Source organism: Triticum dicoccoides, chromosome 2B (genome assembly GCF_002162155.2).
Source record: "Triticum dicoccoides isolate Atlit2015 ecotype Zavitan chromosome 2B, WEW_v2.0, whole genome shotgun sequence".
In the NCBI taxonomy this organism is placed as follows: Eukaryota; Viridiplantae; Streptophyta; class Magnoliopsida; order Poales; family Poaceae; genus Triticum; species Triticum dicoccoides.
This window is the reverse complement of record NC_041383.1, coordinates 266,408,224-266,424,906: the sequence shown is the minus strand read 5'-3', so window position 1 is coordinate 266,424,906 and position 16,683 is coordinate 266,408,224. Positions and strand designations below refer to the sequence as shown.

The following is a 16,683-nucleotide window of genomic DNA, read 5'->3' as shown; positions in this document are numbered from 1 at the left end:
GGGCATCCTTCTAACCAATAGAATCATCCAAATTCAAATCAATCCATCAGTATCGCCCAGCTGACTGCATTGGCGAGGAAAGATCGCTTGGTGGAGCCACGGCAAGGCGATGACGACCGTATGTCAGGCGAACCCCAAAAATTATAGACAGCCAACCTGACGGCACAAACGCAGGAGTTCATGGAATATGTACAAAGACCTAATCAAGCAAGCCAATCAGAGGAAACATAACCTTGCTGGTCAACAAAACATTGTCCAGGCCCATTTCAAGCCATCTTGAAGGTTCAATATGTTGAATTCCTATCAATCAAGATAAGACTGATGTAATAGACTGGCGTAAAACTAATGATTTGCAGTATATGATAAACAACCTTTTGTACTATATAGTGTACGTTAAAAAAAATCCTATTTTGATAACCATGATAGCAGAAAGATCTAAGTATCCCTACAAACAATTATTCTGCTATTTTTTTCTTCTTGTTGGCATAATCAGGCACTACAACAACTATCCAGATTTAAAAATGTCCAATTCCACACTCTTTTTTATGTGGTATTGCTAGTTCTTGTGTATCCCAATAACTTTCCAAAATCAACACTAATAAGCCTTTTGAATGATTAGTGATTTGCCTGAGAGTAAAAGCGCACAAGTATATTCATGAACTGCCCTCGTACTGCCTGCAAACTGCGCTTTGGGTTCGGAACCGCCCTGCATCTGGGCGCTCGTGCAGCCATGGTCGTGGATCCCGCAGCCGTCGTGGCGTTGAGGAGCCTGAGCAGGAAGCCCACCGGGGTGCTTGGTCTTGGATCCGGCCGTCCGCTTGTCAATCTAGGGGACTTGGCGATGGCGATGGCCTGCACCTGCACGCCCGCCATGGTGCTCATCCTTCTGTTTCCATTGTGATGGCCTACCTGCAAAAACCACCCAACCGCAGGGGTCATCCAGAAGAAGAAGAGGGGAGGGGAGGGGAGGAGGATGGAGGGCGTGTGTACCTTTGAAGCCAAGGTGCTGCAGCCCGTCGCAGGCGTCGAGGGCCACCACATCAGAAAACTTCGCTCCCCACCCCACCGAGAGAAGGCCACCGCCGTGATGGATGGGTGTGGGGCTAGGGTTCTGCCCCCATCCATGGCCTTCCTCGAGGACCAGGTGGACGACGGCGCGCTGGTGCCGGTGCCGCTGCGGATCTGGGCGTCGCTCCGCTCGATCTGGGGCCTCCCCTCCCCTTCACTTCCCTTCCCTTCCTTTGGAGAGGAAGGAAGGTGTGGCTGGAGCGGCGGCGCTGGAGGGATAGGAGGCCGCCGGAGTTTGGGTTGGATGGTTGGGAGTCGAGGCAGAGGAGAGAGGAGCGGTGGTGGTTGCGGGTCATGGGAGAGGAGAGCGGCGGCTAGGGTTCATGCGCGTGGGGAGCGTTCCTTTTGCTGTCGCTCGCTGCCCGCTCGATTCGCTGGAGGAGAAAGCGGACGGGTGCGGGGCCTGCACGTCGAGCGCGGTGGTTTTTTCCTTCGCGTGGTGCGCTGCAACCCCACGCGCGGGCACGGTGCGGTGGGCCTTTTTCCCTCGCGTCGTACCGTGCGCTCGATGCCTTCGTTGTGACTACCTACCCCTTCATCCTTTATAAGTTACTCCCTCCGTTCCAAAATAGATGACCCAACTTTGTATTAAAGTTAGTATAAAGTTGAGTCATCTATTTTGGAACGGAGGGAGTAGATGCTTAAACTTTGAAAAATTTGTAAAAATTATTGTAAGAAGAAATTCTCACAGTTTCGGGTAAAAAACGGAGACACGATTGCAACAGGGATGTACGTACGTACTGGTCTCTCTCACTGAGAGCAGCTTGTATCAGATCAGATTCTTCTGCATATATATATCAGGTGGAACATAAACAAACATTCTTCGACTCCAGCCAAATTGTTGAGCACAAATAAAGAAAAAAACTTACGTGCTTGCTCAACCTGTTCCCCCGCGTCCTGGGATGGCACGAAGCCGGCCAGCCGAGGGATTCATCCACATGCACTACCTGTACATTGCTACTACTCTAAGTAAGGGGCCTTTATCACATGTTGCAAAAGGAAGACATGAAAGAATGGCGAATGGCACGTGATTGATGAGACGATGACATGACCGAATGCTACTGGTACTAGTGTGACAATGCTTGGCACATCCTTTTTGCATGATTGAGGTAAACTCAGGTTTCAAACAGCCTTAAAATTTGGCGGATGAGCGCGCCCATAATGCATAAGATCGTGTGACACATCATTAAGCTTGGCAAGGGAGTAGACGCCAGCCTAACAAATCGAAAGGTTGCATTAACTAAACTCTGGTATGTGGTGACAGCAAACGAAATAGACCGTGCGCATCACCAATGTTGCTATAATATCTCATGCACCGGATTGTGCTAACTAGGTTTTTTTTCTCTTTTCAAAAGTTCGCCTACCTGTACCATATTCTTATAGAAGGCAGAAACAAGTTATGAAAGACTACCCTTATTACTGCGAATAACGAATATAGTACAGACTCCACACCGGGGCATGCCTGGAGACAAGCCACCACAACACAAGGGTCTACCCTAAACCGAAAGACAAAGCCGTGTCTCGACCAACAACATCGCCTCGGAAGACAACACATCGTCAAGTAGGTGGCGGGATTGGCTGGTCTAAAGGAAGGCATCGTCTTGGATGCATCAACTACGACCTACATAGCACCGTTGAAGATCAACCTGGAACGACAACGAGCACAAAAAAGGAGCGCAACACATGACCTTCAAGCCGTGTCTCCGTACATGATGCTCCCCACAGAGGAACGACATCGAGGATGCCGCCATCACCGATTCAGAAACTAAACCTAGGCTCGCCCGGTGATAACAGCCAAACTCAAATGCGAGGGGGCGACAGATGCCAACACACCTCGATGACGCCTCCAAGAAGGGGATCAAAACCCACGGGTGCTGTCCCTGCTGACATCGACCGAAGACGGGTAGGACTTTCATTTGTAACATCGCACACCTCCACCCCCGCCCACCGGATTGGGGCAACACCGCCAAGTTGGATCACTTTGCCATCGCCACAACTCCTCGACATCGTAGCTAAAACGACGCGATCCACCAACTACTCGCACGAACTAGAGCAGACGACACATCTTCCAACTCCTGTGCGGCCGAGAGCCCGCAACCCTGAGCCATCTTCCTCCAGCCGCACAGTCAGGGCCACGCCACACTACAATATTTGCACCAACTCCAGGTGGAGAACTGCACCATGGTCGCGGCGCCATGACCCAAATCGGGCAAAGTGGCATGGAGCAAGGAAATAAATAGAGTTAACTTTTTTGTATTTCGAGGTCGGGAAGAAAAGAAAAGGAGTACTAGGGTTTTGAGAGCAGAAGGCGGCCCGGAGGCGGTGGCACTTCCCCTCGACCTGTTGGTGCCAAATTGTGGGTCCCGCTACCCTCCGTCGGCCACTACAGTGTGGAAGGGTGGGGGCACATCAGATATGTGTGTCTGGTTCGTGTCATGTAGAGGCTTTTTAGTTCTTCGTCGCCAGTGAAGTTTAGGGCAGCGCCGGTGGCGAGAATAATGGTTCATTGGCTTTCCTATGTCATTGGCCTTCCTTGGATGAGCATTGACGGATCGGAGGATGATATCGATCGTAGGTTAGAAGAAAAGGGCTTAATTAGTGTTTTGTGCAGTACGTTGTTTTTCAATAAAGAGCGTTTTTGTTACCTCAAAATATAACATCAAGCATTGAAGGGGATACAAAATATGGTGAGCAACACTCTGACCTCTGCATAAGTACGATGCACACATCCAAACACTAACAGTCTGACAAAAGATAAATAAAAAGACTGATATATCAACAACGTTGGAGTCATGTAAAAACGATGCAATGCCTTTGTTAAAGCAGGTGATGGGCCGTTTCAAAGGGTAGGTTGTCATCTATGTTGGGTAAAAACCTCTCAAGCCAACCGCTCCAACCGCATACACACCGCCATGAATATCGATTAGGTCTTCGTTCGATGCAGCATAGACCATGTATGAAATGAGTGCGTACAACTCATAGACCAAGAGGCGCACTGCATCTGTATGGGGCCTCATTAAGAAATAGAAAATAAAGATTCTAGTACACATGCATCTCTACTTTTTACTCCAACCTTTTCAGCTTTTGTCACCGGACCACACTTTTTCTCTTCAAGCACCCGCCTCCTGGAGAGGATCCCGCTTCCCTATCCGAATCTACTTTACGTCATATCCGATCCTACATGGCATGCGAGGCATCATCTTAAGGCTATGCATTGTACATGCCCTTAACAATATTCCTAGCAAGATATTACCCGGTGTCAGATTGTCCAAACTGAATTTTGCTGAGCCTGACGTCCGCGACACAAAAGCTTCCGGGTGTCTCGCATTTCTCTTTATCGCTGAAAGGAATCCAATTGCCGAGGGCAGCAAAGAAAGCCGCTTTATGATGCCCCACGAGGCCACGATCGTCTCGCACCCGCGGTCGCCGTCACAGTGCCAGCCACTGCCTGGCCTCGGCAGGCATTTCATTTGCCAGGAAGAGGGCTACAAATATCCCCCCAAAACCTCCTCGGCCACCCGGGATCATCAGCAAGGCCAAGAAACCAAGCGAGGTTCCGTGGTGTTCTCGGCTGAGCTCTTTGGCTTCCGCCGGTAAGCGCCCGATAATCCTAGTCTTTTCTTCAAGCAAGCAAGTCGATTAGCTCGTTGGACAACCGACTGATGGCGCGGTCCGTTCCTCTTTGCGGTTGCAGGTGAGCTGCGCCGCCATTTCGTCCTGCTGAGCATTTCGTCGAACAGCTGGTAGGCGGCCACGGGCAGAGCAGGAACTCATTCCCATCGCTTGCGTTCCTCTTCTGCTTGTTCTCCTGGTTCCTCGGTGCGATCTCGGCCTCTAAATTCCTTCTGTTGGGTGGAAACAGAGGTCGTCTAGATCGAGAACAAAGTGTCCGTGTTAGCTTCTGGTTCTGGAGGTCAAGAAGCCACTTGTGCTTTCTTGCTTCGGGCAGATGGGCTCTGCTCACCTTGCTGCCATACTGCTCTGTGTCTGCATTATTGCCGGTGGTGCCATAGCAGACAGCCAGAATGGCACCAACGGCGTCCCGAGGCCGGCTGAGGTGCGCATCGGTGCGCTCTTCACATTTGATTCGGTCATCGGGAGGGCAGTGAAGCCGGCTATCGAGCTCGCTGTTGCGGATGTCAATGCTGATCCAACCGTACTCCCCGGGACAAAACTGAGTCTTCTTATGCAGGACACCAATTGCAGTGGCTTTGTTGGAACTATTGAAGGTTCATACATCTTTATTTTTCATCAGTTTTTCTTTTCCAGAAATCTTTCTGCATTCTATATCTGCAAGTTAGTTTAGTATCAACGAATAATGCTATGCAAGTTAGTTTTTAACTCTGCTAATAACTAGACATGAGATATAAGTTGATGAATATTATCGGTATATTAGTTTAGTACAGTATACACATTTTTTTCTTCAGGTACACACAAAAATGCTTTTTGTATTAGAATAAACCGCCAAGAAGGTGCAAAGTGCCTCGCTGCGACCAAAACTGAAACATAACTTATGTAGAGAAGCAAGCAAAATAAAGCCAAAACCGAACCCAAACAGAACTGCTAGATATACAAGTTAGGTTTCTAACTGCGCTTAGTAACTAGACATGAGTAGCAGATGGTGAAGATATTTGAGCCTGGTCGTATGGTAATTAGCAATTTGCCATTTTAATCTGCTTGCCATGCAATCATCATTTCCTGAATTAAACATCATTCTCCTTTAACTGATTGCTTGGTTTTCTTTCCTTGCACGTGCTGTATTTCTTTTGCACTTCTTTTTAACTCAATCTTGGTAGCCAACACCATAATCAAATTCAGGTACAGAGAAAATTTCGCTTGGAAAGTTGCAAAGCTATGTAAGGTAGTTCCGTGATATCATGGCAACTGCAGATTTGAGTCCTACTGAGTATTTTTTTTCTTATGCGAACTAGAAGTAGATCGCCTTTTCTAATTGTAACTTTCCTTAGTTTTCTTATACTTGCTATCTTATAAGTGAACATATAATTTATTTATCTCTCACTCAAATCTTGGAAGAGTTTGATAACAATGCTACATGTGCAGCATTGCAGCTTCTGGCCAAGGATGTCATCGCTGTATTAGGTCCACAATCATCCGCAATTGCTCATATCATTTCTCATGCCGTTAACAAACTCCAAGTCCCACTTATCTCTTTCGCAGCCTCCGATCCTACCCTTTCTTCCCTTGAATACCCTTACTTTGTGAGGGCTACACAAAGTGATTACTACCAAATGTCTGCTGTAGCTAGTATCATCAGTCAATATCAATGGAGAGAGGTCATCGCCATCTATGTTGATGATGACTATGGTAGAGGCGGCATCACAGCACTAGGTGATGCCCTTGCAAAAAAGATGTCCAAGATAGCCTACAAAGCAAAATTGCCACCTGGTGCTGGAAGGACTGCAATCCAGGATATGCTGATGCAAGTGAATGAAATGGAGTCCCGCGTCTATGTTGTCCATGTGAACCCTGACTCTGGGATGACAGTTTTCTCTGCCGCAAAATCTTTAGGGATGATGAGTAGCGGCTATGTATGGATAGCAACAGACTGGCTTTCTTCAGTGATAGATTCATCTGGGCATGTTGATTCTGATGCGACAGAAAACACTCAGGGGGTTATTACGCTTCGGCAACATGTTGCTGACTCTGGCATTCAGCAGTCCTTGCTGCCCAAACTGAACAATCTGACTAGGAAAGAAAACCGTTCGAGCTTCAGTTCTTACACTGCACATGCTTATGACTCCGTATGGTTAGTTGCTCATGCAGTTGAGCAGTTCCTGAGTGCAGGGAATGCAATATCTTTTTCTGTAAACCAAAATTTGCAAGCTATAAAAGGAAGTAGCCTTCAGTTAGATTCTCTCAGAGTTCTCAACAATGGAGATAAATTACTGGAGAAAGTGTTGCAGGCAAATTTCACAGGGGTTTCAGGCCAAGTACAATTTACTTTGGACAGGAATTTGATCCATCCAGCTTATGACATCCTGAATATCGGTGGTACAGGTTTCAGAACCATTGGGTATTGGTCAAATTTTTCTGGCCTCTCAGTTGCTGCTCCAGAAAACTTGCACTCAGTACCACTGAACTCTACAACCAATGATATACAGCTCCATGATGTTATCTGGCCTGGTCAGACTGCTGAGAAACCCCGTGGTTGGGTGTTTCCGTACCATGGGAAGCTTCTAAGGATTGGAGTGCCTCTGCGTACAAGCTACAATGAGTTTGTGATGCAAGATGATGGGCCTGATGGGGTGAAGGGGTTTTCAGTTGATGTTTTCAAATCTGCAATAAGCTTGTTGCCTTACCCCGTGGGATGCACTTTTGTTTTATTTGGAGATGGACTGAAAAATCCGAGCTACAGTGACCTTGTACAGAAGGTGTCCGAAAATGTGAGTAACATCTCCATATCATTGAGTCTGAAAAACTATTGTACCATTTTTGTTATACTGGATTTTATTCATTTTGTTCTTCTTTTTTGGTACCACTCAGTACTTTGATGCTGCCATAGGGGACATCTCTATTGTGACAAATAGAACAAGACTTGTTGATTTTACCCAGCCATATACAGAATCAGGTCTCATTATTGTAGCTCCAGCAAGGGAGACTGAATCAAACGCTTGGGCTTTTCTGAAACCATTCACCTTTCAGATGTGGTGTGTTCTAGGTTTGCTCTTCCTCTTTGTGGGTACAGTTGTTTGGATCCTGGAACACCGCACTAATACTGAGTTCCGCGGAACCCCAAGGCAACAAATTATGACAGTATGCTGGTTAGTATATGTATTGCATAACATTTCTGTTTTTCAGAGAGTGCAAGCTTTTTTGTTATCTGATATATGATGTCTGCTCTGCACCTTTCAGGTTTAGCTTTTCAACCATGTTTTTCGCACACAGTAAGTTCTGAGATCAAACTTGTCAAGATATTAAAGACTCTTTTGGTTCACTCTTATATCCACATTTTTTGTTGGTTTACACAGGAGAGAACACTTCTAGCGCACTTGGCAGATTTGTGCTCCTTGTGTGGCTCTTTGTTGTGCTCATTATTAACTCAAGCTACACAGCAAGCTTGACATCACTTCTCACAGTCCAAGAGCTATCATCAGGGGTAAAAGGTCTTGATAGCTTGATCTCTAGTTCAAGTGCAATTGGTTATCAAGTTGGATCGTTTGCCAGAAATTATCTTGTGGAGGAGCTCAATATCGCCGATTCCCGTCTGGTGCCACTAAACAGCCCATCTGATTATGCAAGAGCACTAGAGCTAGGGTCAGGAAATGGTGGTGTTGCAGCAATAATCGATGAGCTACCATACGTTGAGATCTTCCTGTCAAAATACTGTAAATTCAAGACGGTTGGTCAGGTTTTCACAAAAAGCGGATGGGGATTTGTAAGTTAATTAATTTTGATCAGATAACTCATTCAATTCAAAAAAAAAGGTGAAATGACTGTTGTTTTTCTCTCCTAAATATCTTATTGTTGTACTGTATTCTGCTGCAGGCCTTTCCAAGAGATTCCCCTCTTGCGGACGACTTGTCGACAGCAATCCTGACACTATCAGAGAACGGCGACCTCCAAAGGATCCATGATGAATGGTTAAGTGGGATGAAAGGATGTGAGTCAGATGATAGTGGGATGAGCTCAAACTCCTTGAGCCTATCAAGCTTCTGGGGCCTCTTTGTCGTGTGTGGCCTTGCATGTGTCATTGCTCTCCTGATTTTCTTCTGGCGAATATTGTTTCAGTACAGCAAGTATAATAACCAGGTTGAGCTTGAAGCGGCGATCGTGAACCGGCCAGCAAGGCTAACCAGCATCAAATCGCTAATCTCTTTTGTTGACAAGAGGGAGGAGGAGGTGAAGAATGCTCTCAAGAAAAAGCCTAATGGCTCTCAGCAGGCAAGAATCGGCATTACAGAAGAACCATCTACACTGCCGCTGTAAAACTTACATCCCTGCTGCATGACTAACATAGTCAGAACAAAGTGCGGTCCTGCTGCAATTGAAGTGGCAGATTCCGAAACCACGGGTGGCGATGAACCGACGACGCGGCTTTCTTGTGTTCCATTTGCTCTGGCTATGGAAACCTTGCAGCGTCCAGAGCAGCTGAAGTAGAAGAGTATTTTCTCTGAAACATGTTACCAACTTGTCGATGGGAGAAGTAGCAGCATTCGGTTGTGGTATGTACCTGGTACATACCACAATCTGAAGTAAGCTCTCCAGATTGTAGCTACAATTTTTTTCTGTCAGAGTGCGCTTTTCTTTTTGAAATTAGAAGTAACCTCTTGTGTTCCAAGTTATTGTAGCTACAATCAATCTGAAGCATGTTCTGAATAAGCCGAGGAGTCTGAATCCTTGTTTGGTGTGGTGTGTGCCTGGTACTCTAGTTGCGCATTTCCTTTCGCTACTGAGCTGTGCTGTGATGAAAGAGTAACATATGCATCTCTACTATTTCGCTTAAGTGCGAAATCTTTTACATCCCAGCAGACTCGAATCCACATCGAGCTTAATGAACATTCTCCTCTGTGCCTACAGAATTCACGTCTCAAAAAGAGCAATTTTAACATTGCTCAAAAGGAAATCTCTCTCTGATTACAACAGCGGACCTGTCCAGCTCTCCCTTGCTTGCTGCAAGGCAATGAAGGAAAGGAATTTTACTTGCCGATTCTCCATGCGACTGTTTTTTTATAAAAGAAGGATGATCCCCGCCTCTGCATCTCGTAGATGCATGCAGCCAATTCTCCATGCGACTGTCTGACAAACTAATCCGGACTTAAACTTGGATTACGATAGGAAGGTAGCATGGCCGCGTCTCCCGGGATATCTTTTAGCTTGTTTTGATTTGATTGCTGGTCCCGGTTAAGTTTGATTGCCTAATCTGCTCCTAACTGCAACTGCAACTAGATTCAGGTAACATTAGTACATCAACAAATCACCCTCTCCTCTTCCAGAAAAGGAGTAGACATCAACCAACCACTTGTTGATTGAAGGGTGTTGAACGTGACATATCTTGTATCTCTAGTCTTATCTTCTCTAGCCTTGTATAGCTAACTCCTAGAGATATGGTAGGATTAGTTACCTTCTCACGCAAGACATCCTGTGTATATAATGTAACCTACTCCATGGAATATAATGAGTTGCACCAAATATCCTCTCCACATGGTATAAGTTGTACCGCGATCTTCTGTCGCTTCCGCACCCCTAAGCCGCCGCGCCTACCCCTAGTCGCCGCCGCGCCAACTCCTAAACCCTACTGCCGCCGTCGTCGCTACTCCTCCCGTAGCCACCGCCGCCGCCTCCTCCTTCCCACACCTCAAGCCGCCGCCGCCGCCACCTCTCCCGTAGCCGCCGCCGTCGCCGCTTCTCTTCTTCCCCCTGCCCCCACTACCCCTCTCCCGAAACCCTAAGGGCCGCCGCCGCTACTCTCTTCCCTCTGTAGCCGCCGTCGCCATCTTCCCCACACCCATCGCAGCCACCGCTCCCTCCTCCTCTCACCACCACCCAAAACCCTAACCACCCGCCGTCTCCATGGCCAAGGCTGACGCATCCGACGCCAGTTCCTTTTCCGGTGCCATGTTCACCTCCGATCGCCTCAACGAGATTCACATCAAGGACCACGTACCTGTCATCCTCGACCTCGACTCGCTGTCCTACAACGCATGGCGCACGTACTTCGCGCTGTTGTTCCTCTCTTACCGTCTCATCGAGCATGTTGACGGGAGTGTTGACATCCGCGACATGAAGGACGACGACGAGTGGCTCGCTGTGGACGCCTGCATCGTCAAGTGGCTCTTCCTCACCATCTCCGGCAGCCTCTTCAACATGGTGAACGCCCGCGATCCGTCCGCGTATGCTATGTGGACGCGCCTGTGTGATCTCTTCCTCGACAATCAACTGCAGCGCCGCGTCTTTCTTCAAGGGGAGTTCTTCACTATGCAGCAAAACGATCTTTCGATCGACGAGTACTGCACGCGGCTGAAGGTTCTCGCCGATGAGCTACGCGATGTCGGCATGACCATCGATGACTCAGTCCTCCTCACCAACCTCCTCCGCGGCCTCCACCCCGACCTTGGCCAGTCCGCTGCCAACCTCTCCCTCATCACGCCGACGTACGCGAAGGCGGTCACATACCTTCGCATGGAGGAAAAGCGTCTCCGTCACACCGCTTGGCAGGCGACCCACGCTGCTCTCCACGTCGGCCTCGCCGCCGGCCACGGCTCTTCTCCAACCCAGTCGGGGCCGCATGCTCCCGCTCCTGCCCCGCCACCCGCGCCCGCGCCCTCCGGCGGCCGCAAGCAGAAGGGTCGCGGGGGCTGAGGCCGCAACTCAAACACGACGCCGCGCCCTCCTGCTCCCGCGGCGGCTGCACCTCCCCCGCCATGGCTCTCAGGGTATAACCCATGGACGGGAGTAGTGCATGCCTACTCCATGCCCGTCCCCCGCCCACCAGCTCCGGGCATTCTCGGGCCACGGTCGAGCACCCCTCAGGCGCTGCTCACGGCACCGGTCCCTGTCGCGTATGGCACCGCCGCGGCCTACGGTGGCCCGTCGGCCTTTGGTGGTCCCTCGGCGTACGGCGGTGCGCCGGGCTATGGTGCATATGGTGGCGCCCCTCCGGTCTACGACCCTTCATGCTACCCCCTCGTCGAGCGCCTACAACGGAGGCGGCGATTGGTACATGGACATCGGCGCCGCTGCTCACATGGTCTCCAACCCCGGTATCTTATCTCGTGCCGCTCCCTATCCCTTCTCCTCCCGCATCATGGTTGGTGATGGCAGCTCTCTTCCCATCACCCATCATGGTTCATCCTCCCTTTCGTTACCCTCTTCTTCTTTAACTCTCAATAATGTGCTTGTTTCACCATCCTTAATTAAAAATCTTTGTTCTGTTCGTACTCTTACTCGTGAAAATCATGTCACTGTTGAGTTTGACGCTCTCGGTTTTTCTGTTAAGGATGCTCGCTCCCGGAGGGTTCTGCACCGATGTGATTCTCCCGATGATCTCTACCCATGCGGTGCTTCTACACGCAGTGGCCCGGTTGCTCTTCATGCCGACGTCTCGCTTTGGCACGCTCGTCTCGGTCATCCCGGCACCGACGCCCTTCATAAAATTTTGAGCACTTTTCCCTTTTCATGTAATAAATCAACGACTCACACTTGTCATGCTTGCCGCATAGGAAAACACGTTCGTCTACCGTTTTCTTCTTCATCATCAATTGCTACTTTTCCCTTTGATGTTATTCATTGTGATGTTTGGACATCCCCAGTGCCTAGCAATTCGGGTTTATCATATTACCTTGTGATTTTAGATGATTTTTCACACTTCACTTGGACTTTTCTGTTACGCCGCAAATCCGACGTCGCCTCCACCCTCCACTCATTTTATGCCTATGTCAACACCCATTTTCATCGCACCATTGCTCATCTTCAAACCGATAACGGAAAAGAATTTGATAACCTCGCCATTCGCCATCTTCTATCCACTCATGGCACCATTTTTCGCTTAACTTGTCCATACACATCCCAACAAAACGGCCGTGCCGAACGTGTTCTCCGCACCCTCAATGAGAGTGTCCGTGCTTTGCTCTTTCATGCACACATGCCACCTCGCTTTTGGCCCGATGCGCTCGCCACCGCCACTCTCCTTCTCAACCTCCGGCCGTGTAAACCACGCTGGAAGTATACCCCTCACCATCTTCTGTTCGGGTCTCCTCCATCATATGATGATCTTCACGTCTTTGGTTGCTTGTGTTATCCCAATATCACCGCTACCGCGCCCCACAAGCTCGCACCACGCTCTCTCGCTTGTGTATTTCTTGGCTATCAACCCAACACCAAAGGCTTTCGCTGCTTCGACCCGGTCTCTCGTCGAGTGTTCGTCTCACGGCACGTTTACTTTGATGAAGCTGTTTTTCCATTTGAGCAGGTTTCATCGACAGCAGCTCCGACCTTGGACGCTCCCACTCGACGGTCTCGGGGAGCCCTTGCACTTCCTTCGCCGCGCCCGCCCTCTTCTTTGGTGGGCCCCTTAGGCCTCTCGGCGGGGTCTCACTCACCGGCTCAGGAGGAGCCGGCCTTGCCTCAGTCGACGTCGCCCATGCATGTCGCGGCCTCCCCGCCACCCGCGGCCATCCCGCCACCCGCGGCTCCACCTGCGGCGCTGTCGCCATCACCATCGTGGCCACCCGTGGCCCTGTCGCCGTCGTCATCGCGGTCACCCGCGGCTCCATCGCCGCTGCTGGTACGGCCACCCGCGGCTTCGTTCGTGGCCCCGTCGCCGTTGCTGGTGCTGCCACCCGCGGTTTCGTCGTCGCCACCTACGGCCTCGCCGCCCTCGTCACCCGCCGTCTCGGCTGCGGTCACGCTGTCATCCTCGGCGGTCCCGTCTCCGGCTTTGCCTGCCGCCTCGTCACCGGATGTCACCGTTGCCTCGCCTTCTCCCGAGGCTGTGGCTCCTCCTCGACGGCGGGCTCGGCCACCGCCTCCGCCGCCTCATCATTCTATGGTGACACGTGCCAAGGACGGGATCCGGCAACCGAACCCTCGCTATCATAACCTCAGTGTCACGGTCGTCTCACCCGTACCGCGCTCAGTGCGCTCTGCGTTGAGTGATCCGCATTGGCTTGCCGCCATGCGCTCTGAGTATGATGCCCTCGTCGCCAACCGGACTTGGACGACGGTTCCCCGTCCCCCTGGAGCTAACATCATTACTGGCAAGTGGGTATTTCGGCACAAGTTCCTTCCGGATGGCTCTTTGGACAGGTACAAGGCACGTTGGGTTGTTCGTGGCTTTGCACAACACGCCGGCGTTGATTTCTCGGAGACCTTTTGTAACACCCCCAGTATCATGCTACAGTAACCCTCTGTGACTAAGCTAATTATTTACCCAAACAGTGCTTAATCACCCTTGTCCAATATCCCATTTGAAATTCCAGTCAATTCAAATTCAACTGAAGTCTGAAGTTGATCAAAAGTTGCCGGAAAAATGTTCATCATCTGTCAAAAATCCCATAACAAATATTTGTTAAGGAACACAACATCACTTTGGTGCAAAGATGAACATTAGCAATTATAACAGCACCAATTCAGCATTTTTAAATGCTATCCTATTTTTGAAAAATTCCAAATGAATTCTTCTGGTCTCCAAAATAATTGTGGCACTGTCTATGATCACCAGGGATTTAATGGGACACCTCCCAAATTTTTGCTAAGTGAAATAGTTGGCCAAATAATTCCCTTTTTCTCTCTGTAAATTTAAAAAAAGGAAATAGAAAAGGGCCTAGCTACTACTGTGCACTTGTAGCCCATTGCTATAGTGCACAGCCCAGCCCACTCCTCCCCGCGGTCGTCCCCTTCCCCTGTTCACCCGACCGAGGCGCGCACCCGCGCGGTCGCGCCCGACCGCCTCGCCACCCCGCTGCTCGCACCGAGGGGATAAGGCCGAGCCTCCTGGCCTCGTCAGCTCCCCACTCCCACTTGCGCCTCTCCTCCCCCAGATCCACCTTTCCCCTCTCCCTCACGCGCTCACTCCTCCCGAGCGCCACCATCGCCGTGCGTCGGTTGATCCCGTGGCCACCGCTGTCCCCGGCCCTCTCCGACGTGCCCCCAGGCGCTGCCTCGACCTCCACATCCGCCCCGTCGAGCCGCACGGACCATGACGGCCCCGCCGCACCGCCACGACCTCGCCTTCGCCCTCGGCTCCGACGAACGCCGCCGCCCCGAATCCACACAACTGCTGCTCCTAGTCACCCAACGGGCCACCGTGTGCCCCCAAGGTGAGCTCCGGCCCCCTTTTCCCTCTCCTCGCGCGTCTCCGCCTTCACCGTAGCTAGCTCGCCCGCAAGCCGAGCTCCGCCGTCCGCCATTGCTGTCGTAGGGCTCGCCACCGAGCTCCTCCGCTCGAGCTAGTAGCTCCGACGAGCTCCTGAAGCGCCGTAGACCTCGCCCAGCTCCTTCGTTCGCCAAAACACGCACTGCAATGCCGATCCCGACGAGGTCCCGAACCCCACCGCCGCCTCCACTCGTCGCCGACGCAGTTCCGGTCACCCCCGCGTCCAACCGACCACACCATGCGTCGCAGCTTCGTCTCCTCGTTCGAACGCGCCAAGTCCCGGGCCAAATGACCCCCTGTGCACGATTCCCGGCGAAGTCGGGCGAGCCCCGCCACTGTTTTGGTCGCCGGCGGCGAAACCCCGACGCCGCCGACGTGGCACACCTGGGCCCCGCCTCTGGGTCACTGCCCGTGGGCCCCCTGGCCCCAGTTGACCACGTTGACCGTGGTCAACTGTGCTGACTGGGCACACAGTGTCTCTGACACGCGGGCCCCATTGCATATTTTGTTAAATAAACGTTTTTCTAAATAAAAACGATTAATTAAAACGTTAGTTAAATTAGTTAGTTAGTACTAACTAGTCACTAACTGCTGGGGCCCATGCCCCTAACTAACCCTGTTAGTTTAGTTAAGCCTCTGTTAGACAGAGAGGCTGACAGATGGGTCCCACCTGTCAGTTTGACTGGTCAGGAGAGCTGACGCAGTGCTGACGTCACTGCTGACGCAATAAACCTTTTCTGCTTTTAAAATAATTCAGAAATTGGTTTAAACTTTGAAAATCCGTAACTTTTAAACCGTAGCTCGGATCGTAAAAGTTTATATATGAAAAACGCCCAGAAAAACGAGACGGATCCAAATATGTGGTCCGTTTACCTGTTAGAAGCCTCTAACTATCTGAACATGGAACATTCCCCCTCATGTCATCTATTTGACACACGCCCGGAACCGGGAATACATTCCCGGTTGAATTCCCCCTTCACCTATATCATGTAGCCATACGTTAGGTCACACCCGGCACAACATATTGCCACGTTATGCTTTGTGATGCTATGTTTGCTTTATATTTACTGTTTCTTCCCCCTCTTCTCTCCGGTAGATCCCAAGACCGATGCCGATGCCCCTGTGATCGACTACGTCGACGACAACCCTCCTTGCCAGAGCAACCAGGCAAGCCCCCCCCTTTGATCATCCCGATATCGCCCATTCCTTTCTCTCATGCTTGCATTAGATTTTGCTACTGTTATTGTATGCTCCTATTCTGATGCATAGCCTGCTTTTGTATCTGCTGTTGTACCTTACCTGCTTATCCTAAACTGCTTAGTATAGGTTGGTTAGTGATCCATCAGTGACCCCCACCTTATCCTTGTTGCCCCTGCTTCATCATTGAAGACCCGATCAACGGGATTGAAGACCAGGCCCCGACACTGCACATCACTTTCCCCTTAGTTGCTCGACACTGCTGGGTTACTATCGAGTGCCGAGGGTGAGACCTCTACAGCACTTCTGATGTTAACCCTGTAGTGTAGCTATTCGGTCGTGGTCATCGAGGGTGATTCCGCCTTAACCACTTCCGATATGACTCTGTCGTGCAACCCCTCAAGTGTGAACCTCGGGGGTGATTCCTCTTACGTTCACCTTGATGATTACATTGAGTGGAATTCACCGGGGGTGATTCCTCGGGTTTTCCCCTTGATGTTTAGACACACAGTTACTATGATTACTATGGCTTTACAGTGAACCATGTTACTAAAGACGGGTCGACCCTGAGGGGTACCCGCGCG

General features: G+C 50.4%; 1 protein-coding gene and 1 long non-coding RNA gene across 7 annotated transcripts in view; one reads left to right on the top strand and one right to left on the bottom strand.

Annotated features, from left to right (window-relative positions):
* Positions 1-1,473, bottom strand: part of LOC119363462 — a 6,134-nt gene extending 4,661 nt beyond the window's left edge. For 2 of the 5 annotated variants that reach the window (XR_005173991.1, XR_005173989.1), the window contains exons 1-2: positions 991-1,473; positions 16-909 (exon numbers count right to left, since the gene is read on the bottom strand). This is a non-coding gene — a long non-coding RNA (uncharacterized LOC119363462). The remainder of the gene's footprint in view (positions 1-15; positions 910-990) is intronic. The other 3 variants (XR_005173988.1, XR_005173990.1, XR_005173987.1) reach the window with 3 other exon arrangements.
* Positions 1,474-4,504: 3,031 nt separating this feature from the next.
* On the top strand, positions 4,505-9,425 carry LOC119363460 (glutamate receptor 3.4-like). 2 transcript variants are annotated; one of them, XM_037628819.1, is made up of 7 exons: positions 4,505-4,661; positions 4,763-5,297; positions 6,130-7,472; positions 7,573-7,850; positions 7,942-7,973; positions 8,058-8,464; positions 8,575-9,425. In XM_037628819.1, exons 2-7 carry the CDS (start codon positions 5,018-5,020, stop codon positions 9,013-9,015), a joined length of 2,781 nt encoding a protein of 926 aa, XP_037484716.1. In that variant the 5' UTR covers positions 4,505-4,661; positions 4,763-5,017; the 3' UTR covers positions 9,016-9,425. The 2 variants fall into 2 exon arrangements, with proteins under 2 accessions (XP_037484716.1, XP_037484717.1); XM_037628820.1 differs by lacking the exon at positions 4,505-4,661 and having other exon boundaries at positions 5,181-5,297; positions 6,138-7,472.
* The last annotated feature ends 7,258 nt before the right edge of the window (positions 9,426-16,683 follow it).

Excerpts from the sequence above, each read along its gene's own strand:
- LOC119363460 (XM_037628819.1), top strand. The coding sequence starts at position 5,018 with ATGGGCTCTGCTCACCTTGCTGCCATACTGCTCTGTGTCTGCATTATT. Across the intron at positions 5,298-6,129 it reads CTTTGTTGGAACTATTGAAG|CATTGCAGCTTCTGGCCAAG; the intron begins GTTCATACATCT and ends CTACATGTGCAG. Across the intron at positions 8,465-8,574 it reads CAAAAAGCGGATGGGGATTT|GCCTTTCCAAGAGATTCCCC; the intron begins GTAAGTTAATTA and ends ATTCTGCTGCAG.